Source organism: Simochromis diagramma, unplaced genomic scaffold, assembly GCF_900408965.1.
Source record: "Simochromis diagramma unplaced genomic scaffold, fSimDia1.1 OVJJ01000333.1, whole genome shotgun sequence".
NCBI classification, from domain to species: domain Eukaryota; kingdom Metazoa; phylum Chordata; class Actinopteri; order Cichliformes; family Cichlidae; genus Simochromis; species Simochromis diagramma.
In genome coordinates, this window is record NW_024386765.1 from 3,368,124 (window position 1) to 3,395,953 (window position 27,830).

Below are 27,830 nucleotides of genomic sequence, written 5' to 3' on the forward strand. Positions count from 1 at the left end.
GAAACTCAATTAGAGGTATACTGCACACTCAAAGGTTACCAGCATGGGAATTATACAGTAAAGCCCTCTTCATTTAAAAAATGAACATCTTAAATTTAACTTAACACTAGTGATTGAGCTTATGGCGTCATCAGGAAAGTGTTTCAGCTTCTATACCGCTTTCTTTTTGTAACTCCACAAGTCGCCCTCTGCTGGCCATAAAAAAGAAAGCAAGTATAATAGACTGCATTCTTTCTCGGAGCCTCGGTGTCCTTTTGGTGTATCACCTCCTCCCTCCTGGCTCTTGTGTGCTCCTGGCACACAGCTTCTTCTTCTTCTTCTTGGTTGGCAACCAATGTTGAGGCGCATTACCGCCCCCTGGCTCACAGCTCAGTGCACATTTAGATGAGAAAATATATATTTGACACATTTAAGGAAAATACTAATAAAATAAAATAAAAATGTTCCCTTTAGATTTTTTTTGCTCTATAAAATAGTTGTTTTCTTTTACAATCATTCATCTTAGCAGTAGGATTTACATTAAAAGAGAAACAAATTAAGTTTGAGTGAAAATATACATTTTTGCACTCTCTGGTCAACTGACTCAGTGACTCAAATGACTCAAGAAACCCGATTCACTTTGGTGAGTGACTCATTAAAACTCGAATCAGTAAAAAGAATCGAATTTATCATCACTAGCACATAAATAAGTTACATAATATTCAGTACTTACTTTTAAAAGTTTACTCTTTGGCCGCTCCGATTCAGCCGTTTTTTTTCTGCAAAATTATCCACACCCACCGCAGCGCTATGAAGTCTGGGATATGTTGGGCCATGAAGTCTACACTGCCACATCCTTAAAATTCAGGGAAATGAAGGATACATTTGAGGGCTGCATTTCGAGCAGCCTTCGTCGCGTCGCTGTGACGTAATCGGCCTTAAAATGCGGCCTTTAAGGCTGCAGACCCTGAATTGGGATACAGCCTGTGTTTCCTGCACCCTCTGTACTACTTGAACGTCATCTCAAAGAATGTCTCAATTCCAGAAAATAGTTACTCCATATTAAATTAACTACTTCTGAAAGGTGGGTTGTATAGTGTATATAGTATATTATATAAATGGGTCCAGCTCTTTCTTTCTTTTTTTTTTTTACCTTCATAACTTTTGAAGTACAGGAGACACCCACCTGAAAAAAGCCACTATCTTCTTTTGCACAATTAGTTTCATTATCATAGTTTCAAGTGTTACGAAATCAGTTTTACCCCAGTTCTTTTTATTCCTCAGGCATCCAGAGACGGCACCAGAACTCAGTAGTTATTTCACAAAACCTTTATTCATCTTTATTCATCTTCATTTAAGCATGCATCTTCTAGAAGGGAAGACGTGCAAGGCCGGTGTCCCTCTGCAAATCTTCCACCTCTTTGTTAGTTACAGCCAGCTTTATAGAAGTGACCCCATCATAAAACCCCCATGGTGTGCTGCAAACTCTGTGTGTCTGTGTGTATGCACGAGCACGTGAGCGCCTGTGTGTGCACGTACCCGTGTGTATGTGTGTGCACGTGAGTGAGTGTGCATGTGGGTGTGGGTGCGTAACAGTTAAAGCACTGTGTGTGTGTGTGTGTGTGTGTGTGTGTGTGTGTGTGTGTGTGTGTGTGTGTGTGTGTGTGTGTGTGTGCGTGTGTGTCTGTGACTTCCTGCCGGTCAAAAGTAATCTCCTCACCCAAGCTACACCAGGTTCCTTTAGACAACATACAAAACAAGTTAACATATTACAAACACTGAGACCCCCACTCTGCCTCCACTGGGCCATTGGCCTCTTGTTGTTTTACATTTACAGATAAGCATGTGGAGAGTCTCCTGCAAACCTACTTCTAAGTTATAACAATTATGCATTTTTATTAAAGGTACAAGCATCAGCATCAGCAACCCCCAACTGTAGCTTCCTGTCTCCTTTTATGACACCAGACCCCCAGTGTCCATAAATTCCTTTCTCTCTAAACAATTACACACACTCTCAGGCCTACAGCTAAGCCAAACTAAAACACAGACCAATCCTTCCTTATTCCTGTGATCTAAACAAATTTAACACATCATATTATAATAATTATTTTCTTGTACTCACACAAGTAACAATGCTGCACCAACTTAATGTCTGTGATTTAGAGTAAGAGGAACAATCAGTGGTATACTGAGTCCCATGTCATTCCCCAATTCGTTACTGGACCAAATGCACTTTAGGAATTGAAATGTCCTTCAAAATGTGTAATGAAATGTGTTTTCGGATTACGGTGAGAAGAACGGAGGAGAGAGGAGGCAGAAATGAGAGAAATAGGAAAATCCCTTAGGTTAAGTAATTCCTTTTGTTCTGTTCCCCTCTTTTGGTGTCTCTTGCTCACCTTTTTACATCTGCATTTTGGTGTGGTGTCTGGACTCCAGGATCTACAAACTTTGTTTCAATAAAATTTATTTCAGGCTGTTAAGAAAGACCAAATATAACAAAACAGAATCAAATAATTGAAATGAAGCTTCGTGATAAACAAACAAGAAAAATTGAGTCATAAATTTACATTTGTGGTTGTGGAACTTGAGAAGGACTTGATATGTCACATCAAGTTAAGCCACCGTCTTAAGCAAATATTTCTGTAGTAAATGAAAATTTCAGAGAAAAAAAATGAATAAAAAGTACATTAGTGTTTTTTCTAAAATGATGAAAAATTATTCAATTAAATGGGATTTTTTTCTGAACACTAGTTACGGAGCAGAATAACCTCCAGGACAACCTGTGAAATGAGAAGAGAGGTTAGGTTCGTCACGAAGTGGGAGGGCGCAGTGGACGGATTGGACTCGGGCCTACGGCTCACACACGGCTAGCGTCTGCGTTCCCTTCATCTCCGACCGTCATTGGCTAACGAGCACGTCGGTCATTGTTTCCCAGCCTGAACTCGCATCTGATTGGCTGACAGGACACCTACGACGGTAGGGCAAACGCTATTGGTTGAAAAACTAGGTTAGTGGTCCGACAGGCATGACGGTGAAGAGAAACTGGGTCACCGATTGAAAATCGTTTATGTCACACTTCTGTGTGTTGCTATTACATATTACCAGCGGCGTTCAATGGATGGATTAGTCCCCCTGGATCTTTTGTAAGTATAACACAAGAACGAGGATATGTTTGTTGACGCCGCGTCTGTGTGACTTTGCTGGGCTTCAGTCTGTGATGGATATCGTCGATGTTTTCCCAGCGCTGTGGTCATGTCAGTGTGGTTTTCTAGAGCAGGAGGAGGGACTTTAGCTTTGCTGGCCAAGTCTTGACAGTCAGTAGCTAGCAGTGAGCTGTATGCTAATGTTAGCAGACGGGGGAGAAATGCCGTTATGGTCAAAAAGTGCGGAAAACGCCTTTAGTTTGGCGGGGTTGGTTTAAGTGGTGCCAGGAATCGCCGGGACTTAGAGGAAGCTCGGGCGTGGGTAAGTGCCGGTCAGTGGCTTTCAGTTTATTAACTGAACGTGACCCAAGTGAGTAAAGCTCCAGTGCTAGCGCATTAGCTGTGTAAAACGGGCCTTGGTGGGTATACTCAGCAGCATCTATCCTGCTCCGGTAACTTCAAAGCCTCCATTGCTTGCTCCATTGCACAGGCCTCAACGGTACTGTGCTATTCTTCTATTTATTTGGAGACCTGTGCTTGTCTTAAGTATCGCGACGGTGTATGCACTTGCTGTGGAAATGTGGCCACCGCTAGGTGTCTCTGCTGTGGTTGATCAAAGACTATTTGATTGGGTTGTGGTTATACTATGCATGTAATTAGTGTATTATTTAAGCAGGAGGATATGGGGTGTGATAGATAATATAAAATCCGAAACAAAACCTAACCAAACCGCTCGAAAGCTGAGTGAGTGACGATTTTAGTTGTTTGTTGTTACACATCTTGGGCATCATAAAGGGTGGACGTGGCTTAAAAGTGAAACAAGTGCAGAAGGCCTAATGCCCAGGGATGTCAGCTGGCAAGCCTAATGAGCACCAGAGGGCGATACCTGTGGTTGTAGAAAAGCCTTCCTGTCCTGTATAAGTCTATGGGAAAACAGCCCTCTGGCCTGGCATCAATAAACACTTTCCTCATGTGTTTATGGGCACAGCAACTAATTTCAGGTCACATTGAGTAAGACGTCAAATCCATTTTCTAATGTACTGTCATTATTAGAGACAGACAGGAGGCTTAGGTGTTAGCCAATGAGTATGCAGGTCTCCTTGCATGTCATACCTGGTTTCAGAATACCAAGGCGGGTCCTGCTGAGGACCAGCTGGTTTTGACTGGGAGGATATGAAATGGTCTTGAGCAGGATAGGAAACAGTTGGTTGTCACTGTTGATTCATCATCTGAGTCACTCTCACCACACTGAAGCCTTTTTTTAGTACACAGGGTTTATGGATCTATTTGGGGATACATCATATTAAACCTTTGGATGTTGTGTTAAAGGCAGTTTGCTGTTAATCTTTTTTTTGTTGGATTACTGTCTCGTGTGTTAGTTTGACAGGTGCACCTTGTGTTTTTGTAGTTTCTCATCCCTGCCTTGAGTAGATTATCCATTAACTGTTTCACCACATGAAAGGCACTTGCTGTGAACTTCAGACTGTGTCTTTGTTTTTGTTTCTAGCCAGGTAGCAACCTATATCAGATTTTATCAGTACGGATATATGTAGCCACAAAGACATTTTTACAGCAGACATTTGTTGTGATGACTCAGAAGGGTTGCAGTTAACCATCCTGTTGATCATGAAGGCCAGATGACAAACTTCTGGTTTCTATGAGGAAGCTGTATGATATAAAACGTTATAGAGAAAAAGATTCTTGTCATAACTATGTGGATGCTAATTTAGATTAACTAGAGATCATTCTAAGTAATTATGTGAGAGAGACTGTCACACTAAAAGTGTCTTGTATTAAAATGTATGTGGAAAATTCTTCAATGCCTAATATTGTGGTAGAAGTATAACGTTAGTGGGGGGAAAAGCTTTTTAAAACCTTATTTTAGGGCAACCTTAGTAAACTTATTAAACATATATATTTTTTTAATGAGATTTAAGTTGTGATCCTACACATGTAGCTGTTATTTCCTGTTAACCATTGTAATGAATATTCATTTGGATAATTCTTCAACATAAGAGCCCACAAGTGCTCAAGGAAAGTTCCAATTGGTGAGGCTTGCTTAAATAAGATTATGGGACACAGTTTATTTAGAGGTGAATGTATGAGAGCTACTGAAAATGTCCTTCTTAAGGGGTGAATAGCATTGTCAGTAATGAATAATAATAAATAAAGGACATGGCATGGAGGTGTAGTTTGTAGCGCTGATGCCTCACAACAAAGTTTGGATCTTCTGATCTGCTGAGGTCTTTCTTTGTGGAGTTTACACATTCTTTATGTGCCTACATGGGCTTCTTCCGGGTACTCCCACTTCTTCCCAAAGTCCAAAGATATGCATGTTGAGTTTACTTGTGACTGCAGGTGAGAGATTGTGTGGTTGTCTATCTCTGTGTCGGCCCTGTGATGGTCTGGCAACCTGTCCAGTGTGTGTACCCCGCCTCTGATCTTATGATAGCTCCACCCCATTTCCCTAAGTAGGATAAGCAGTTAAGAAAATGGATGGATGTAACCAAGGCACCCTGCCAAGTTTAATAAAGATGCCTCCTGTCTAATTCCCAATAGGAGATGTTGGCCACAGTGACTGGCCATATGCTTTGGCCGGACAAACCTAACGAGCCATGCCATTGACTAAACAGAGAGGTTCCACATCCATCAGGAAACCCTTGCATGTAACTAAGAAGATACGATGCTTGACACTTACTTATTTCTCCCCTGTAAGCTTCTGTGGTTTAAAAAAGGGAAAAGGTAAAGAATTGTTGGGGTTGAAAGGAAAATTGATCAATAAATGTGTTTATCTAAATAAAAAGACACAAGTAGAGATAACAAGCCAAATGATTTTAACTCGTGTAAATACAATAAATAAATAAAAAAACAATTTTTTCCATTGTAGTTCAAATAATGCATTTTAATGTAATTTTTTTCCTGATATTAAATAAATTAAAATCTAATTTCTCTAAAAACAAAATGTTCTCAGGTGTATGTTTAAGTATGTTTAAAAGGAAACTTAACCTTATCCTTGGCTGGACTAATTTTGGTCTCCAAATATGCAGGTTTTTCAGGCCTGTATATTATCAGGCCTGATTGGTCAATTTTCCTGAAATCCCAAGGATTCTTTCTGCACATATTGCTCATTATTCCCCATTGCATATAGATTGCATAAGGGATTCGAAGCATCCATCCATGCATCGATCTTCTTATGCTTGTCCAGATCAGAATCACAAGGGTGTTGGAAGTCTAACCCAGCTGTCCTATTCTATACACCATACATTTATTCTGCTGGCATACACAACACAAAGTGGGACATGTATTTAGTGTTTATAAAGGGAGCTACTTCAACAAGCTCCACCAAAAATGCCAGCTTATAAATATGCAAAACAATAAGCAAGAAAATAGTTTCCACTACATGTGGAAACAAGAAACGTGTTTACCACCTTAAACAGGCCGTTGAGTACAACTGTGAAATTGAGGTATACAAGAAGGGTTTGCTAGGTGGATGGAAATTATTTACTGCTTTTGTACTCAAAATTGACTTACAGTCACAAGTGAAAAAATAAAGTACACCCTCTTTTCAATTCTCAAGTTAGGGAGATAATAAACAATCATCTGGTCCTCATCAACTTCTAAAAAAATTTTTAAATACAGTTTGTGTTGAGGAACAACTCACAACATATTGCACTGTCATTTATTTAACAAAAACTAAAGTAAAAACTGAGTATACCCCATGGTTCAGTAGCTTGTTGGGACAGATGGCCTCACATTGGGCTCAAGAATACTTTGCTTACAAAGGAGCTCGTGGTCGCCTTAATTACTGCAAGGTGCCCACATCATCACCCCTTCAGGTATGAGGTGTTTGTGCCGATATGCTGTAGTTTGGTTTTGACAAACGTGGTGCTGTGGATTTTGCCCAGACATTTTCAATGTCCAATGAACATTGTTCCAGAAGTCATGTGGTTTGCTCAGATGTAATTTTGCTAATCTAAGTCATTCGCCATGTTCATTCTTAGAGAGATTAGGTGTTTGAAAACCCTTTAAAATAAGCTGTATTTGTTCAGTCTTTCTAATTTTACTGTTATGAATTTTAACATTTAACTGTTAACTGAGAAGTTTCTCTGACTTTGGGGTGAATTTGCTTGGACGACCACTTTTGTGAAGATTTTATGAATGTTTTCCTCTTGTGAATAACTTTGTCAAATAAAATGATGGACACTGTATTGTTTAGTAGGGCTGCCACAAACGATTATTTTGATAGTCGACTAGTCACCGATTATTTTTGCGATTAGTCGACTAATCAGATCATGCATCCATTAGACGTAAAACGTACAGCTTATTGCACCAGCATGCGTCTGCTCTTATATAACTATCATTAGCTTACAGCTTGAAGTGTTTAATGTATGTGATAACTAAAAATAAAGACAAGATGATAGTTTATTAAACTTTTAATGAATTTTTCAGATTGTCTTGGTGGAGTTTAATAAACTCGGCCATCTCTTCTTTCTATGTGAAATATAACAGGACACTGGAGTAAATTCTCTACCATTTCACACTTCTGTTTAATCAGTTCTCTGTTTGACGTTTATTCAGCTGTGTAAAAACTATAACTTTAATCTCAGCCAAACCGATTTACTGAGGAACAAATAAAACATTTAAAAAAAAAAAGCCAAACAATAACATTTTTAAATTATCTGAGTGGCTTTTATATCATGTTTAACCTGAGTAGCGAAAGACTGCGGCGGGTTTGAAAATGATGTCCCGGGAGTTTGCCGTTCTCACCGGCTCTAGTGAGCCTTGAACCCTCTAGTTATCGAGCTGGTGGGTAACAGACGTCTCCGAAAACGTCGGAACACTTTTGCAAAAGTGTGATGTCTTGATAAACCGAGCAGATATTTGAAGCTACACAGCTGCATTCTCCCCTGAAAATATGTTAAAAGTTTATTTTGTGACCCAGAAATAGTAATAAGAGTAATATTAAAACTAAGTAGCTGCCGCCATTGTTGAAAACTGGAATTGGCTGGGCCACGCTATGAATTCTGGAATAGTTTGGGCCACGAAGGATACACCCGACCCATCCTTCAGATCTGGGGAAATGAAGGATGCATTTTTCAGCCACGTTTGGGCAAATCTTCGAATTTGGACAGGCTTCGCCACGTTGCTGTAACGTAATTGGCCTACAAATGCGGCCTCCGAAGGATGCAGCCGCTAAATTTGGACACAGCTATGAAACCAGACACTGCTGCTTCTTCTTTGGGGTTTAACGGCAGCTGGCATCCCTGGACATGCAGTGCTGCCATCTGCTGTTTCAGTCTGTTATTACACTCTTAAATCCTACTACTTATTCCTGCGTCTTTCAGGATCTTACAAAGCTTCAAACGACACGTCAACGATTTTAATAGTCGACGTAATCGTGACTAGTCGACTAATCGTGGCAGCCCTATTGTTTAGTAATGGCCTTTCTATTTATTACTTTGTATTGTAATAAATAAATATAATGTCATGGCCATCTATAATAATTACCTGCCTTCTGTCAAAGTAGATTTCAGATATCATGGCAACAAGAAAAGCAAAGATTTAAAACTGGTGTCTGTGGCTGCTGGTGCTGTCATATCATTGTGATGGGTCTTGATGGATGGGGTCTATTATTACTATGAGGAAAGAGGATCGGTGCTTATTGTGTCACTCAAAAGTGAAAGTTGGTTTCGCTCTTGTCGCTGCACATGTTGTTTGTCGCCACCAGCACTGGCTTGAGTGATTGCATAATCTCTTTGCCATTTGAGATGTCTCTCAGTTAAGGTGCAGTTATTGACACTCGCTCTATGTAACAACAGACTGGGCACTATGTGACGTTTTCCCTGTTGAACACTCTCCAGCTGTAGAGTATTAATTCATTACTTTTTCCATCATAAGCTTATGCCTTTGTATTTGAATAACAGCAGTAATGACTGCTGTGTTACTCAGCACAAGAACAGAATATATATATTTCTGCTCTCACTCGTCTCAGAACACAAAAAGCAGTGTGTGCACAGCATTGTCATGAGTGCCGCCATCAACCGAGGTTGGACTTGTTGGCATGCCGGATGGCTGCATGAGTGTCCCAGCTGGATCAGCAGCCATGCATATCCATGAGAGCACAATCTGTGATCTGATTGTTCGCAATGGAAATGCTCCAACCTGTACTCGGGCCATTTTTGTAGCAGCACCTTGACCTGTGCTTTTTTTTTTCAGCTGGACAGGGCGCAATCTCATGCTGCCAGAGAAGCACAGGTCTTTCTAGATAACGAGCATATCCAGACACTTACTTGGACCTGTTGCCCTGAATCTGAGATTATAATTTCCACATACAGCGCTGCTAGGGTCTTCTTGGGTCAGCACTGTTGAGCCCTGAGACTTGACAACCAGACTTTACTTCCTTGTCAGTGCTTAAATTTAAATCTGTTGTTTATCATTTGTTTAGAAATGTAGCTGGGATTGTTATCGTTTGGCAAGACCTGCCCAGTGATGATGAAAAACTCAAACTCGGCACACAGTTAGTTCTTGGCTGTAAAAAGCTGAATGTGAGCACACTGCACTCAATCTATGCAGTAAACCCTTTCACATCCTTGCAGACAGGCTGTTACACCCTGACTGCTGCAACAATACAAACCCCAACTATGCACGTAAGATTTGGTGACCTCACGTAGAGAAATTCCCAGAATAGCTCCACCCACGAATAGAATTAAAAGAAAACACCTGTGTGAGTGTGCAGGGACTTAAAGTCTGACATAGTTGTACCTGTATATCAGGTTGTTTTACAGGTCAACTTATTGTAGTCTCTTGCATATTTCAGAATTGCCTGTATTGTGATGCTTGTCCTAAGGATTGTATTGTACTGTGAGTTTGATTTTTTTTTTTTTAAATTAAATTTGTCATTCAAAAGGGACACATTTAAAGCTTTATGAGTTTAAAAGTCACCAGTTAAGAGTTAATGCTGAGTGAAATCACATTACAAGTACCCACAGAATTATGTCATGCTTGCAGATTCCATCTGTGGAGCTCTGAAAGCTGTAATAATTTTTTAAAATTTTTTTTAAGTGACTCATGTTGGGGTTGAAACTATTAAATCTCACAGGAAGCTGGATATAATAACAGTCGTTAAAATATTCCATTTTATTTCACTGACCAGAGGTCTTTGCACAAGCCAGTGTACAGTTTTGATATTTCTGGGTAAGAGAAGACGAGAGTGCAAGGGTTTCGGTTCATCCCTGTTTGAAGCATCGAGTATTAATTTGTAGTGTATTTGATATTTGTAAAATCTTTTCACATCTTTACAAAAACGTTCCATCACTGGCCATGGTGGAAGTATTTGGGAGATTTGGCAGCTGACTTGCCGGCTGGATGCGTCTTTCGTGTATGAACGGGCTTTCTGCCTGCTTCCTGACTGTCTGAGTGGGTGTTTCCCTGTTCAACAGGGAATCAAAGCAGAATGCCTTGCTGACTCACTGATGAAGTAGAAGTAGGTGGTGGATGGAAATCGAGGCTGGCTGGTTAGAGACCATAGAGATTGGCTGACCCACTTTTTACTCCAGCACCAGTTCCTTTCAGTGCTCAATCATGACATAGTGGTTTTCCCCTTCTAGCCCAGGGCTTTGTCCCAATAAAAGAGCTCACCAAGCTCGTCCTGACCTAGTACTCTCCTGCCTGCATCTTGAGTTTCACATTGTGTTGTTACTGAAAATTAGATAGTTGTTTTATGAACCCGATCGGCACTCATTCTACATCTATCTTCATCTACTTTTTCTAATAAAGGTTCATTAATATTACACTCTTAAGATTGGAATTGATGGATACACCTGTTGACTAAAGCTGAAAAGATCTTTCTCCGTAACTTGTCTCTGCACACAGACGTCATTTTGACATTTTCATAAATGTAAAGTAGAATCTTTACCCAGTTACTCCTCACATTTCTCTGCACACAGACGTCATTTTGACATTTTCATAAATGTAAAGTAGAATCTTTACCCAGTTACTCCTCACATTTCTATAGCACAGTGGGAACAGCTGGGTAGCTCATTGTGTTGGAAAATACTTTTTCTTAAATCTCATACAGGTCTATGTTGGCAGCCGTGTTGCCACCTTGATGTGCTGCGCTTCTCCCATCTCTCCATCACTCAGGCATTTTCTGAAGCAATGTATCCAGTTAATATAAAGCTACTGACAATGAAACTGAGCTTGAATCTGTGCAGGAGATATACTCCAAAAAGTGATTCATTAATTTGCTGGGACTAATGAGGAAATATTTTGCAGAATGTGACTTGTAGTTGGCTTTTATCTCGTACCAGAATGAATGTTTAGCCCTGGATTTTGAGTGTGTTACTTGAATACATTTTGCTTACATTTAGAGATTGGCGACAGATTGATTTTGCACCTGACTCACAGATTTCTCTTCATCCCCCTGCAGATGTAGACGGGCCCCAGCTGCTTAAGGATCTGATCATATGAGGGGAGACCACTTCAAAGTGGATGAAACTAGGTCAGGCTGAATCAAACCAGACTCAGACCAGATCACAACCGAGCAGACCAGATTGATTCAGACGATACCAGGCCCGTCCAGGAAGCCTGTTCCAGTTTCCTGTCCAGGTAACTGAAGCCGCTCTGCACGCCATCTGTAGGAGGTGCCTACTCATATTTCAGATATGTGAATTTGAACCAAGGAGTCCTCCTTCACAGTGCTCTAGTGGGAGAAATAATTAACATATTTGAAAACTAGGCCAGCATTTGCTTTGGAATAATTGTGACATTAAAAATGTGATATTTATGTATTTTTATTTCCATGTAATATTTGTAGTGTTTGGTTCAATTTAAGTTATCAGTGAACTTATGTATTAATACACCTCTGTAATATTTGCTTACACAATTTAAGGACTAAATCTGGTTTTAAAGGAGTCATGTTTTCAGAGCAGTGACATGTTGCATGCATCTGATTCCGGCTGACTGCTGTTTAACTTTATCAGCATTCACCCCAGAAAAAAGGCTCACCGCCTCCACATGCTGCGGACATTTTTAGCATCTTATAAAAACACAGCACTCCCATTGCAAAAAATTTAAATGGTATGCTTGGCCTTGAACAAGTGGTTTAGTGCACACACCCGCTTGCGGTTGAGTGAATAGATAATGGCATCGAATATCTATTTTTTTTTTTGTCTTTGTTTTGTTCTTGTTTCGTATCCTGAACTCCTGAATAACGAGGTGATGCCTACTTCCTTTTTTTGTGGTGTTGAGTTGCAGTGAGAGATAGAGATTCCGCTTTACTTCTCTTTTCTGTCCTCTATTTCACCTGACCTCTCCACTCCCTGAGCCTGGTTGTGCTGGAGGTCTCTTTCTGTCAAAGGACTTCTTTGACAGGCGTTCTTTAACCGTACGGGATGATCTGATCTTTGGGTTTCTCTTTGCTTTTCTCTAGTCTTTAGCTTACAGTATAAAGCTCTTTGAGGCAAATATTGTTTTGACCTGGAGCTGTATGAATAGTGCATTTACTTGGCAAACTCATTCAATAGCAAAGGTTTGTTCGTTTAGAGCACGTGTCAAAGTCAAGGCCCGCGGGCCACATCCGGCCCTGTGAGATTATTTTATATAGATGTACTATTATTGTTATGCATGGCCCGGCAATATGAGGCGCTAATAATATACAAACTACAGATCCCATAATGCAGCGCTGCAGCCTCCTTGCTGAACGCTAGGCTAACTGGGAACATTCCCGCCTCAAACAAGTCAAACTTCTGTTATTGCGAAGCTAGCCGCTCACAATGGTGGAGAGAAAAGTTGATTCTGAAAGCAGAGCCTTTCAGCGCCAGTGGGTGACGGAATATATGTTTACAGACATGCTGGTAAACCCGTGTGTCTTATTAGTGGAGCTAATGTGGCTGTAATGAAGGAATTTAATTTAAGACGGCACTACGAGACAAAACGTCAGGATAGCTGGAAAAACCTAAATGCAGAGCAGAAACTACAGAAAGTAGAAGAGCTAAAGAAGAATCTGACATTTCAGCAGATGTTTTTCACCAGAGCAAAATCACAAAGTGAAGCTGTTGTGAAAGCAAGTTTTATTGTAGCAGAGGAGACAGCCAAATCAGCCCGGCACTCAGAAGAGCTGCATGATGAAGCTGTGCGACGTCTTGTGTCCAGACAAAACGCAGATTTTGGCAAATGTGAGCCTGAGGAGAAATACGATTGCTGATCGGGTTTGTGAGATGGCCACTGATTTAAGAACACAGTTGTGTGAAAGAAGCAAAAACTTTATCGCATACTCTCTTGCTGTGGATGAAAGTACAGACATGATGGACATTGCACAGCTGGCCATCTTCATCCTTGGAGAGGAAATATTGAACATTAAATCGATGCACGGGACAACGACAGGAAAAGACATTTTTTAAAACGTATGTCAAAGTGTAACCGACATGAAACTGCCCTGGGCCAAAGTTGTTGGACTTACAACAGATGGTGCGCCAGTGTTGTGCGGTGAAAAAAGCAACTAGTCAGCAGGTTGTGAGTAAAGATGCAGGAGGAGAACTGTACCGGTGAGTTAACAGCATATCACTGCATCATACACCAGGAAAGGCTGTGTGGTAAAGTCCTAAAAATGGAGCATGTAATAATCACCGTAACGTAAACCGTAAATTTTATCTGAGCTAAAAGTTTAAATCACCGTCAATTTTAGTCTTTTATGTAGGAAATGGATTCAGAGTTTGCCGACATGCCATCATACAGAGGTCCGTTGGCTGAGTTGGGATAAAAATTCTCAATAGAGTTTTTGAGCTCAGCAAGGAAATCTGTCAGTTCATGGACATGGCATGTATGATGCGGTGAAGGCATTTCAAGTGAAGCTGTCACAAATGCACCAGTGCAACCTGCCTCACTTTCCCTGTTGCCAAGTAATGTTGAACCAAGTCAGCGGACTTTGCTGAACTGCACCTGTGCAGATTCAGATGGAGCTGCAGTGTAATGATACACTCAAGGGAAAGTACAACACTGAATGGCCCGCGAAGTTTATTAGTTCCATTCCTGAAGCAGTGCCCAGCTCCGTCTACATGCGGCTCCAACCTTGTGTATGCTTTCATTTATTTTTTCTGGGGTTTTTGGCAGCATGTTCATATTTCTATGAACAGGATATTTCTCTGACAGGATATATTTTTATGAAGAGCAAAATATTTAAAGTTAAAGTTTATTTTTTTAAGTTTATTTAATCTGGAATAATATTCCTGTCTGTTTTTATTCATATTTATGTTTAAAAAAAACATAAACATGTTCAATAAATGTTTTATCTTGTTTGGCCCGCGACCTAAAGTGTGCCTTGAGTTTTGGCCCCCTGTGCAATTGAGTTTGACACCCCTGGTTTAGAGGCTTCACAGTAAATACATTTGCTTATATTGTTTTTTTTTTTTGGGGGGGGGTTTCACCCATTCCTCTGAAACATTAGTGTGGCTCTTGATGAGTCATGCCACCTGTTTGCGCATGCATGTGCTCGAAAACTCTAATCGAAACCTTTACAGAAAATGACTGAATAATTAAGCAAGAACTCTTGTTAACGACATGCCTTCTTCAGTCAGCTCAGAGTCACTTGGCAAGGTTTCATCATCTCTGAAGTTTAAACACTTGCCAGGGTTGTAGTTGGCGAATTGGAATACACATGGCACATCTCAACCAGTCTGATTTATGTGTCATGTAACTGATACGGTGCGACCTAAATAGCTTACAGTATTTCAATACATGCAGTTGTAATAGTGGCTTCCTGTTTATTGCGCCTGCACACTTGACCCAGATGACACGATGTTTGCTGCATGTGTCCAGGCAACAGTTACTCTGTCTGTATTTTCTTTGTTTTGGGATTTCTTTGTTTTTGTCTTTGCAGATTCTCAGAATGATTCCATCTTAAAGTGTTGCTTTTGTGTGTTCACAGTTGAGGGCTCCAGAGTGGATGGAAGGAGATGATTTTAACACACAGGCTGTGATGAACATCTGTGGTGAGTTTGGCCCTTCCTAAAAAAAATAAATTAGTATTTCCCTCTGTGCATCTCTCAATTAAGTGTGCACGCTTTATTGAAAAAAAGGTCTGTGCAGATAGTCACCTCCGTTTCTCACAACTACAGTATTTCCGCTTTGATCTTGACCTCAGACCTTTTATAGTGATTTCTTGTCAGCACGGATAATATGAGTAATCCCGCACATGTCGCGCTTATTATTTGTCAGTTCATTTACATACTTAGACCCAGTAGTTTCGGTCTATGCATGCATATGCATGCTACATTTGTGTGACTGTCTGCTCTGTGTTGCTTATATTTTCTTCTGCAAAGAAACAGTGGATTGTTTCTTTTATTTTAGCTTCTAATACACACAGACACCTGCATTGCAGCTATTTCTTAAAAGAGAGGGTTTAATCACCAAAAGACTGAATAACAAGGTTGCACACGGGTCTGTTGAAATCTGGCACAAGAGCCTTTTTAGATTTGCAAATGGATTTTTATATTTCTGGGGAAATATTCATCCTTATGTTGCAGCTGTCATTTAGCAAGAATGTGTTTGTGTATGAACCGTAGGATCCATTCATTTTCTATTAGTGAAGTAGACCTGTCTTAAAAATATTTAAAAATTTAGTTCACGAACCACAGAAAACATCTTTAAGGCAGCAAACCTGTTTCATAATTACCTGCCTTCGTCTATGAATAAACATTTTTTTTCCTCCTACGATTGAAGCAATTTCTCAGCGTTTGTCAGTGCTGTTACGCTGACGTTACCTCGCCATGATTTACATTTAATGAACAATTCTGGATATTAATGAGGTGAAATTTTCACACTCTGCAGTGCCATCCAGGGAACCATATTGGATGTTTTTGCTGGCCGGTTCTGTCTTCTGAGCAGCTTGTTTAACGCCCCCTGGTTAATACATTTACGTGTCAGATTAGCGTCAGCTCGGTTATTCATGTAATTGTGCTACATTGTCAAAACAGCAGCTGATACGTTTGTTTAGCTGTTGAACTAATCTGGCAATCATGACAGTTGCTGGTTTATTGTGCTGTATTTGAAACTGCTGGATAGTCCTTTTGGATTTTTGAAATGTGTGCCAGAGGCATCATCCATCTGGTTTGCTGTCTACAACAACAGACTGTGGTTTAAGAATCTTTACACCAATAAAACAATATATAGGTCCCCTTTTAAATATGTGCATTTGTCCTTCAATTTAAAAAATAAATAAGTGAATAAAATAACATTTACTTGGTCAAACTGCAAGAGCTTTATATAGCCGCAATGATGTCTCATACAGGAGTGGGAGCTTTTGTTTTACTCTTTGCTATGAATATGAGTTATAGACTCACACAGCCACCAACTCGTGTGGGACAAATGTAATTATTCCAACCACGCAGAGTGTTGTGATCTCAGTCAGCAGTGGCACAGCAGTCACTCCTCCTCATCTGGAGCCCTGTGAAGGCAGGCGGCTTGATAACCACTGCAGAGTCACCCAGAAAGAGTCACAACAAAGAAAGTCGTCAACTGTTGTTATTCTGGTTTGGCAGTGTGGTTTACTAGGTTGCCAGTTTGTCTTAAGATTATGTAGCTTCAGCAGCCGGTGAAATAAAAATGGTTACTAAAAATGTGTACGTAGTATTTTTTTTTTTAAATTTGGTGAAACACTTGTGCACTGGTAAAGCCACAAATACGGTGACAAATAAATGAAGGAAAAACACCAACTTTTGCAGTGCATTTTTCACAGAAACAGACTGCTTTCAGTGTGTATACGCTTTACGCGACCAGTTCGTACCTACAACAAAAGAATGGAATCTTGGTGTTTTTTTTTTTAATTTATTTTTATTTATTTATTTTTGTGACACTCTGTATATAAAGGCCTTAAATCCGCGCACACAGATATGTCTGTTTTTAAGCTCAGTGTCTCATTGTTCCGTGCAGATGACCTGATGGCAGACCAAAGGATGGACATCTCGTCTACAATGACCGACTTCATGTCCCCCAGCTCCACTGACCTCATCTCCAGTTCCATCAGCACGCCTGGCATGGACTACACCCGCAAAAGGAAAGGCAGCACCACCGACTACCAGTAAGTAGACAAGGAAGAAAGAGAAGCTCAAATGCTCACTTTATTGGTAATATAAACATATTTGCTACTACCGCTTGAATTACCAGCAGTGGTAACTGTAACATCACATAAATAGACCTTGAATTTATTCTTGACAGTAAGGTGCACAGAGAAAGGGGAAAAATATACAGACTGAGAATTAAGGGAAGAAGTGATAAAGTGAAATGACTAGATACACTCAGTGTTTCTGGTCTTATTAACCATGTCTGATTATGGAGACACAAAGTCTTTTGCATTCATTAGTGCAGGTGTGCTACAATATTCATAACATTTGTGTCCTTAAACACTGTTAGCCAATGTTGCTAACACTTTACACGTTGTTTAAAAAAAACATAATGATCTGAATCATTCAGTGACAAAAAATTGATTAATAAATTTGTGTTTCTTTGCAGAATTGATGGCTTCTCATTTGAGTAAGTTCAAACATTACTCGATGTTAGTAGATCTAGCAAACTCAATTAATCAGCCTGAAATGCCACTGAACCCTCACACATAATCTTTTGCACCATGAAATATTGAACAGACTGAAAAGCAAACCTACTCAACCCAGTGAACCCTTTGTGAAGTGCTCTGGTTATTTGAATGTGTTCCTGTGGTCTTGCTGAAACTTATATCTCCTGTTTTCTCCTTCTCAGCGACATGGACCCAGATAAAGATAAACTGGGCAGGTAAGGCGCCATTATTGCCATGGTGATAGAGCTTTAATCTGCTGGATGTGTCTGTTTATTGCTCTTGAAATAACCTGCTTCTGACACGATTGGGTTCCCTGTTGATTTCAACTTAAAGGGTCCGTTGAGCCAAATCATAACGTTCGTGTTTTCACACTCACATTTGTGAATCTCAGAAATCTGTATTTGGATGTTTCAGTGCCCACATAAACACAGAGGAGGTGAATGGAGGTTTTACACTGGATGCTGCTCAGAGTATTGAGAGATGTTATTTTTAACAACAGCAGCTTTTACTAGAATAAAAATCCATGTTGCTCTGAATATTACACAGATTCCAAGGTTTGTCCTTTAGAGCACAGTAGAGAACGATCGGGTAATAAACACCCAGTAAAGATGTTTAAGTTTTCCGGCACGAGGACTTTTGCCATGATCTATATGACCAAATCTGACACGTCAGAGTTTTTCACCATGTTAGGACTGCATGTTCGATCATTTTATTGCATCGGACGTCATCAGTGCAATTTAATTTCACTTAACAGGGAAAGAAAGGCAGTGATGGGTGTATTAAAATAATTTTTCGCAGAAATGTTCATAAAATTAAAGCAAAGTTGAATGAATGTAATAAGCTGCACAGGAAAAGTATCATAAACTACTACAGCTGCTGTAATGCATGTTACTCTCCAGGGGAAAATCTCTTGCACACTGCACTGTGACACCAAAGGAGAACCATTTCACTACTGTACAGACACTGTCTGCAGTTCAGCTGGGGGTGCAGTAGGGAGTGCTGCCTGAAGGAGAGTGAATGACGTAGTCACGTTACATAGCAACTTAAGGGGCTTTGGATGTATTACTTTAACCCTCTGGTTTTACTGAACTAAGTGCTCGCCACACACTGGATTAGACAAATCTTCCACTAGCAGAAATAACCCAAAAAAGACACAGACAACGCCGAGTTTGGAGAGATGCTTTATCTCAAAATAAAGTCAGTCTCCTGACTTTTTAGACTAGTTTAACTCGTCCTAATTGTTTTTGGAAAGTCAAGGAATCATTTGCATGTACTATGAAGTCATCGTCTGGGTGTGTCTGTAGAGTGGAGTGGACATTTTCCTTGTTGTTGCTCTTTTTCCTAACTGTAAATATGAGATAAAGAGATGTGTCATGTTTGTACTGCATTAGTCATCAGATTTGCCCTCTTGCTGCCCTTTTAAAGTATGTGCTATCGCATTAATTTAACAATCAAACCCTTCAGTCCTCTCTAATTTCTCTCTCTAATTCTTTCTCTGTTTGTCTTTTCAGTGACCAACAGGGCAGGATTAAGAATGCCAGGTATAAACACTCCTTTTCTTTCTCTCTCTCCCATTCCCCCTTACCTGCTAAGCTCCCTTGCATGAATTAAATGTCACTCTGTGGATGGGGACAGAGAGATCTTTGTGCACACTGATAATAAGAAACTTTATACATTGAAGTGTATAGATCCAAGCATTATGTGGAAGGGGACTGTAAAAGCAAACCTAATTGCTAAAGCCAAGCTGTCTTTCTCTTACATGGAAAGAATTCTCTTTTATAGCTGCTTCTGTGCAAAGCGAGAGCAGACAAGCAGGAAGGATATAACTTTATAGTCGTGGAGGATCGGCAGAACAACAAAAACTGGATTTCTTCATGTCTCTTGAGGCTGTTTTCTTTGCGTCTTGCTAGCTGATTTATATCATGTTAGACGGGACTATGAATGCGTGGACAGTGGAGTCTGTTGGATAAGGTGCCTGATCATGCTTTCCTGTTGTGATCAGGTTTAGGAGTTTGTATTTTGTAGAGCAGGTAAAGTTCAGCCAAGCTGATTTATTATTATTTACTGTGGATTTCTGCCAGCAAGATGGGTGGAAAATGACTTTGTTCATTGACACTTGTTTGATGTCTGATGTCTTCTCCTGCACAGAGAGGCTCATAGCCAGATTGAGAAACGTCGCAGAGACAAGATGAACAGCTTCATCGATGAGCTGGCGTCACTGGTGCCCACCTGCAATGCCATGTCCCGCAAGCTGGATAAACTGACAGTCCTCCGGATGGCTGTCCAACACATGAAGACGCTCCGAGGTTAGAATCAACTGGGAGGGTTGGGGAGGCAACGAAGTGAAAAGTCTTCTCATTCAAACACTTGCTCGCATCAGTTTTTGTACTAACATGTGAAATATGCGCTGTTGAGGACCTGAGGGTTTCCATCCCAGTTAAATAAAGATTAAACAACGAAACATATTCATAAACATGGGAAACGTGAGAGGTTTTTACTGATCAGGTGACAAATAAAGAAGATAATTGATGATTGATCCCTAATCGGGGAACGGGCAGGTCAGGATAGTTAAGATGGATGATGTTAATGCAGTGAAGTACTTACCTGTGCCGTGTTGGAGACCGCTGTTAAAAATGTGAAGGTCAGTGGGGGCTGGTCAGCAGCTGGTCAGTTGATATTGGTAATCCTTTGGTAAACATTTCCAAATATGGAACTGTGTGTAATTCTTAAAGGAAGATAAATTCATGGCTCTCAAAGCAAATAAGATTAAGTGGGAGCATACAGCTTTCTGAAAATGCTCTTATGTGTGCAGGTGCAGTCTGAATAGTCACAGGTGTGACCTGCGTGTGTTTTAATGTTGTGTGCAGGTGCAGCCAACCCGTACACAGAGGCAAACTACAAGCCTTCCTTCCTCTCAGATGATGAACTGAAGCACTTGATACTAAGGGTGAGTGGAAAAATCAAAAATAATTAAAGGTTCTTTTTATAACTATACAAAGGGGGGGGAAAACCTCCAGAAATGAACTTTTAATCCAGTTTTTAACGTTCTGTTTAATAATGCAGGCTGCTGATGGCTTCCTGTTTGTGGTCGGATGCGATCGTGGCAAGATCCTGTTTGTTTCTGAATCCGTGTACAAGATTCTCAACTACAGCCAGGTACGCTGACAGCCTGAGGAATGAAGGGATCTTTTTGGTAATGGTGGATGATTTTTAAGCCACCTTAAAAGGCTTTACTGTGGGTCTGCGACAGGCATGCGTTAGTTCCTTTACAAAGCAAAAGAAGGATGCTGTGAATCTGCTCACTCACTATTACTACACAAACAAGTGGACAATTCATAGCCAGCAAACATCTATGTCTACCCATCCTAATTTGAAATTCCACAAATTAAACGATTCAGATTTATTCATCTTTCTCTCTCCTCTCAAGAATGACCTGATAGGTCAGAGCCTGTTTGACTACCTTCACCCCAAGGACATCGCCAAGGTCAAAGAGCAGCTGTCGTCCTCTGATACAGCCCCACGAGAGAGACTCATCGATGCTAAAAGTAAGCAAAAATGGACGTGTGTAATCTATTTTGTAGAGCCAAAAGTTTGGTCAATGCCGTTAAAATCTGTCACACCAAATGGTGTGAAAAAGAACCCCATATAGGGAACTGAAGGCTAGAAACAGTCAGAGTGCATTTTCTCAAAGGAAAAGCCTGTTGATTTAACGATGGCAAACACAGCTGGAGGTAAAACAGGGGAAGTGTGCATCATTCAAGGCACTAAGAATAGAAAATGCAACCAAGAGCTCCAAATGGATTTATTTTCCACATGTGCGTTTCCTTTGTTATTTGTGTGCAAGTCCTTCTTTCTAAAATTGCTGAGGCTTGAAAGAATAGTCGTTTTCTGTTGACTGATTATTTTCTTTCCTTTATTTTTGCAGCTGGTCTTCCTGTGAAGACTGACATCACCCCCGGTCCTTCTAGACTCTGTTCTGGAGCTAGGCGGTCATTTTTCTGCAGGATGAAGTGCAACAGGCCGTCTGTCAAAGTAGAAGATAAAGACTTTCCCTCCACCTGCTCTAAGAAAAAAGGTAGCGTGCCATCGTCTTCATTAAAACCTGACAACCTTCCTCTCTGTCAGAGCACCACCTGAAAAAGCTCTGTGCTTATCAGCTCTCTGGTCCCTTTCTGACATCCACTCATTTCTGTAAATCTGATGTCTCTGCTTGTCATTGCTGTTTCTGTATGGGTGGACTGATCACAGCCTTGTGAAAAGCTGTGACAGCAATCTTATGAAGCACGTGCAGTCAAGTTACCACTTATTCTTTTGGAGATTGGTGTCTAGATCTGACAAAAAGTAACAGCTGAAGTTAGTTTGTTGTTCCCAGTTGCTTCTAAAACTCTTTATTGTAAGTTAATGACATACCTGCAGGGTCCATGTGCAAGCATCTCTAAATAAAGAAGGATGCACTCATTTATGCACGCAGCACTACAGCAAGACCTTAATTACCCCTGACACAGAGATAGGACTGGTCAGGATCTAACAATAAATGACATGGTGTGTTTTTCCCTTAACAATTATCTAAGGGTGTAGATGCACCATCATGACTACATGTAGGATGTAGCATCTGTAATTACCAAAGTATCGTCGTATTAAACAAACTCTAATTTCAAGCATTTTACATCACTGTCAGGCCTAAAGGGTAAATGGTATTGCTGCTGTGGCTCGTTTCTCCCACATCGTCTGACAGAACGGGTGAGGAGCATCACCTCCTTATGAAACCAAAAGCCCTCATTTCCTGGTGTTCCTGTTCTTCTATTTTTAGGTTCACATCCTTTTCATAACAAGGAATTGCACCTCAGTTGGCATGAGAGCATGGTGTTTATTTAACCTTTATTTACCTGCGCTATATTGTCAAAAACAAATTCTAGAGAAAAAAAAAAAAGACAGACATTTTATTAATGTGTTTTATACATTTTATCATAAAAAGATTTAATAGTTTTCTGTTCTCCAACTTTTATTATTTCATTTTGAGAAAATTTAGTTTGACATTCTTAAATGTCTGTTTAGATTTTAGTGCTTGAAAAGGTTACATTTTTGGTCGGCTTTTATTAGTTTAACTATTCAAAATTTTCTTCATATTATAATGAAAACGATACATTTGACAGTTATCAGCTTTTTTCCTTGTCTTTTATACTAGAACTGGCTAAAATAGATGCATCCTATTTCAGTAATGCATGAGGGCTCAGGCGGAGAAGCTATAACAGTAATGATGGAGCAGTGATTATTTATTCATGTTTCAGGCATTTCTTTTGTGTTTAAGTAGTTATTTGAATGATGTGTTTTCTGTGTATGAATGCATCCTATTATCCGATGAGAGGACCGAGTTTATTTATTCATTTGAAAACCTTTTAATTAATCAGCAAAGCTTACACGCCATAAAAGAATCTCACCAGTGATAATCTTTGAAAATAGGGCTGCCTCTGAAAGTCAGAGCTATGAAGCATCAATCAAAGATGCTTTCAGTTGAGTGAGACTGCGAGCGCTTATCTGCAAACAACATGCGCTGCACTTGTAGATGAGAGGAGCTGAAACCTGAGGCGCAGGGCCTTTTTTTTCCTGATAGGCGGTTGCTCTGTAAAGTCAGATGAAGAAGATTTTTGCCGGAATCTTTATAATCTTTATTAACTGCTTCTATAATTTAAAGGGGAAGAAGAAGCCAGGTGCTGATAATCAAATGCACTTGACAAACTGATGAGCAAGAATGACTACCTCTGTAAAAGCAGAAGTTGTGCAGTTTGCTTCTATGGAGCATTCAGGAGGGTGATAACATAACGCTATAATCTTTCCAGAATTCACCCCAAGGTCAGACTGTGCAATGCTCGAAGGCACTACAAATAACCCAGGAGCTACATCTCCGGCTCTACAGGCCTCAGTTAACATGTTAACTGTTAAAGTTCATAACATTATGTTTAGAAAAAGACTGAACAGAACGAGTGTGGCTTGTTTGGGATTGTTGTTAGCAGGAAGTTTCCACACGGCTTCTGATCCAAAGTGAAGCTTGGCTTCAATGGACAACAAAGGAGGGGTGATGGTTTGGGCTTGTGTTTAAGTCATTGAGTTGATCATGAACTCAGCTGTATACATAGGTATTCTAGAGTCATATCTGAGGCCGTCTGCCCCTTAATAAAGCTTGGAAATGACGAAGTTGGGTCGTGTGACACGACAGCGATCCCCTGCACAGCAGCAAATCTACAGCTGGATTAGCTGGAAAGAAAAGTATCAAGCTGTTTCTTCTGACTTACGATTACTTCAGTTGGACTTTTATTGTGAAGAGATCCACAGAGTGAAAATGTGAAGATGGATTTTTATTCTCGCAAGATGACAACGTTCTCATTAAAGTGAACTTTGGCCTAACTACCTTAACCGTTTGCTTTGTTGTTGATGAACAGTTGCAATGGGCCAGTAAAAGTCCAGACCTCACCCTGAATGTAATGATGTGGTTGGACCTTAAGATTCAGCTGTGCTGAGCAAATGCCTAAAAATCTTAATGAAGTAACACTGTAAGGTAGAGTGGGCGGGCCAAAATTGATCCGCAACAGTGTGTAAGGCTGATTAAATCATACAGAAAACAGTTTGGTTCTGCTGGTGTCACAATTTGCCTCCGCTCATTTCTGCAGAGTTGGTCCAAACACTAAAAGTTAACACAAAAACGGCTAAAGCCAAAAATGAATTTGAACTCTGAGCAAGAACCAGACTATCATTTAACAACATCACAAACTACTAGAAAATGTTATGTTTCAATTAAAAAGCACTGAGGTAGTTTAATTTGAACAGAAACACGTGATGGCCCATTAATCAAGTAAAAAAAATATGAACGACAACAACACTTGGGACCTGCTGAATCACATTTAACTGACCAAATTCTGATTTGTGTGAATCTCATTTGGAAATTGCACCTGGGCTGTTCTGGCAACCTCTATATCACACTTCATTAGCTGTGTGCCAAGCAGGTCAGGGCTGAAAGCAGTCTGAGTCAGCTTGGCAGACGGTGGTTTCAGCCGTGGTGAATTAGCTGGAACACATTGGAGTGCAGTGTAACATCACGCCTGGACTCGAGTTTTTAAGATTAAAAATCAAAGGTTTAGAACAAGACACGAACGGAGCCTGGGTCGCTCAATTTTCCTCGTCGGAAAGTGACGCACGGGACATTTGCACTTTGATCAGTCAATATAAGAAGATTTTCCTGGAATACATTGCAGCATCTGCTCCACTGGTCTAAGAGCAAATGAAAACATGGCTGGCTGCGTTTGGAGCTACTTAGTAGCTTATTGAGGAACTGGAGTGTAAAACGTCTTTTATAATCAGAGGAACATTTGCAGGCACATACATGCAGCTGATTGTCACAGTTCATGTTAAAAAATGTTAGCAGTTAACGTTCATGGAGACACACTTCTCTGTGTTACACTGGGGGGGGGGCTGCAAAGTTCAGTACAGCTACAGAAGTGAAACCGCCAAAAAGGTATTTTACTTGTGTAACATGTGTTGAGAAGATGGGAGAAGTACTCCCGTCTTCATAGAGAGTGGAAAGGTGTTCCAGATGGTTTGGGCGTTTGCAGAGGAGGGATGGCAGATATACTGGACAAAGGCTGTTGAAGATGCAGTTGCCAGGCAGGAGGTTCTTGTAGTTTCTAATCTTGTAGTTTTATGGCAAAGAGCAAGTAATAAACAGCCCAGAAAAACACAGATGGGCTCATTTGTCAAAAATAGTTTATAGAGGGTACAAGCCAAAGTCCACACAGCACTAGCTGATTAACTGTGATCCTTTAATCCTGCAGGGACGACCGTATGATTTGTCTTCAAGGGTTCAGCCTAGTGCTTTAATTTGTATTTGATAATTAGCTGTAACTGCATCACTGCTGTGGCTTCCTCAGCGTTTTGTAAGAGATTTTGAATCAATCAGCCAAACTGTTCAGATGTGGGTTCATAATCAAAAAAAAAATCCCATCACATTCAGTTCAGTGAACTGTAAAAAAATGCTCCATCATACCCCACAGCATGGTGACGGTATCCCACTAAGATGGCCCTGCTTATTTCTAATTTTAACGCCTCTCTCTCGCGTCTCTTCACTCTCATTACAGCGGACCGTAAGAGCTTCTGCACTATCCACAGCACAGGCTACTTGAAGAGCTGGCCACCTACCAAGATGGGTCTCGACGAAGACAATGAACCCGACAACGAGGGCTGCAACCTGAGCTGCCTGGTGGCCATCGGCCGCCTGCACCCCCACATCGTCCCCCAGCCCAGCCTGGCAGACATCAGGGTGAAGCCGACAGAGTACGTCTCCCGGCACGCCATCGACGGCAAGTTCGTCTTCGTTGACCAGAGGTGAGACGCGAAAGGGGAGAGCCGAATAGGTCACCTCGTCTTGATTTATGTGACAGGACAGTAAAGTTCAGCTGCTTGCATACTCACATGATTTTCAAGGTCGCATTTCCCTCAGCTTATCCTCAGTGTCCGCCTGCTTGTTTGATATATTTAGAGAGCAAAAGATTGGATAATAAAAGGATAAAATGGCCAAAAATTGAACCGACTGTAATTTTGATATGAGAGTTTGATATGAAATTGCCTCCTGAAGGGTGGAGGGGTGAGAGCTGTGAGGAAATATGGATTCAGAGAAATCGAAATAACTTGTAGTGCATAAAATGTCAGAGTAGAGCCACAAATAGTCTGTTTTTACCTGCAGCGCTGTGTCATTTAGCACAGCCTTTGTTAGCAACAAACACGATGGAGTCAAATACACCCCTGTTTAGGATGCGGTGATTTTTGAGTTTTTAATTTTAGCTGTTTAGATGAACACATTATGTTTCAGTACACACTGTTTTACCTTGGTGCTGTGTTACAACCGGCCTTTAGTACAGATGAAAAGCTTTTCAGTTAAATGAGTTTTATTCTTGCTCAGTGCATTAAGTGCAGTGAGGTTTCAGGACAGAGTGATCTGCTTTTGGGTGATTCACTATCTTAGAAAACCTTTGTTGCCCATAATTAAGACTCTCACCAGCAGCTGCAAGCGAACAATCCTCTTTGTGTCTGTGTGTTCTTCCAGAGCCACAGCCATCCTAGCCTACCTACCCCAGGAGCTGCTGGGAACTTCCTTCTATGAGTATTTCCACCAGGACGACATCAGCCACCTGGCAGAATGTCATAGACAAGGTGCCTTCTGAGAAACCTCTAGAATCCTTGTTAGAGTTTAATAGAGAAGATGTGAATGAATGAATGCTAGTGTGCTCACTGCGAATGTATCGCAAATGTCCACAGTGCTACAGATGAGGGAGAAGATCAACACCAACTGTTACAAGTTCAAGATCAAAGATGGCTCCTTCATCACGTTAAGAAGCAGATGGTTCAGCTTTATGAACCCCTGGACCAAGGAGGTGGAGTACATCGTGTCTACCAACACTGTGGTGTCGTAAGTATCTGAAAACGCATTTTATTTGCTTTACCTGGAAGTTTTTAAGCTATAAACAAAAATATTTTGGCTCTTTGAAGACTCGGGTACATCACCTGTGCGCTTCCCCCCCCTTCTTCAGGTGTCCTATGATGGAGGGATCAGATTACCCTCAGTCTGCTGCCTCTCCACAGAGTATGGACAGCGTCCTGACCTCAGAGGGTAAATGACTTCCTTCATTCTTTCACTCCCTGCTTATATATCAAAAACATCAGCCCATGTCCACAGTTATTCTTCACAGTGCATATATTCTTCTTCTCTTGATTGCTGCTGATTGGTAGGTGGGGGGAGGCGGGCGCTGCAGACGGTGCCTGGTATCCCCGGCGGCACAAGAGCGGGAGCTGGGAAGATTGGACGCATGATTGCTGAGGAAGTGATGGAGATCCAGAGGTGAGAATAGGAGAATTTCTGTGGTTTTTACAATCTCAAACCAGTCGAGCAGAAAACCAGCGTTAGTGCTCTAATGGAAAATCACCGTGGCCTAGTTTCTTACTCAGATCATGCTGATAGAGGTGACACAGAGAATGAATTATCAGGTATTACAAGCCAGCTGTACACACTGGCAGGTGAGTATTTGACAAACCATATGCAGGATTTTACCTCATTTTTCTGCACTGAATCATTTCAAATGTCAGGTTACAATAAAATG

The 27,830-nt window shown here is 40.7% G+C and overlaps 1 protein-coding gene across 2 annotated transcripts in view; it reads left to right on the forward strand.

The window, feature by feature from the left end:
- The first annotated feature begins 2,981 nt into the window (after positions 1-2,981).
- LOC120736214 (aryl hydrocarbon receptor nuclear translocator-like protein 1) overlaps positions 2,982-27,830 on the forward strand; it is a 31,524-nt gene continuing 6,675 nt past the window's right edge. Inside the window, exons 1-17 of one of the 2 annotated variants that reach the window (XM_040036202.1) lie at positions 2,982-3,122; positions 11,551-11,729; positions 15,046-15,109; positions 17,049-17,196; positions 17,628-17,648; positions 17,871-17,903; positions 19,200-19,229; positions 19,837-19,994; positions 20,556-20,635; positions 20,752-20,844; positions 21,116-21,233; positions 21,614-21,763; positions 25,815-26,061; positions 26,780-26,886; positions 26,992-27,142; positions 27,264-27,343; positions 27,463-27,571. In XM_040036202.1, coding sequence (XP_039892136.1) covers positions 15,064-15,109; positions 17,049-17,196; positions 17,628-17,648; positions 17,871-17,903; positions 19,200-19,229; positions 19,837-19,994; positions 20,556-20,635; positions 20,752-20,844; positions 21,116-21,233; positions 21,614-21,763; positions 25,815-26,061; positions 26,780-26,886; positions 26,992-27,142; positions 27,264-27,343; positions 27,463-27,571 — 1,571 coding nt within the window. In that variant the 5' untranslated portion in view covers positions 2,982-3,122; positions 11,551-11,729; positions 15,046-15,063. The other variant, XM_040036211.1, reaches the window with a different exon arrangement.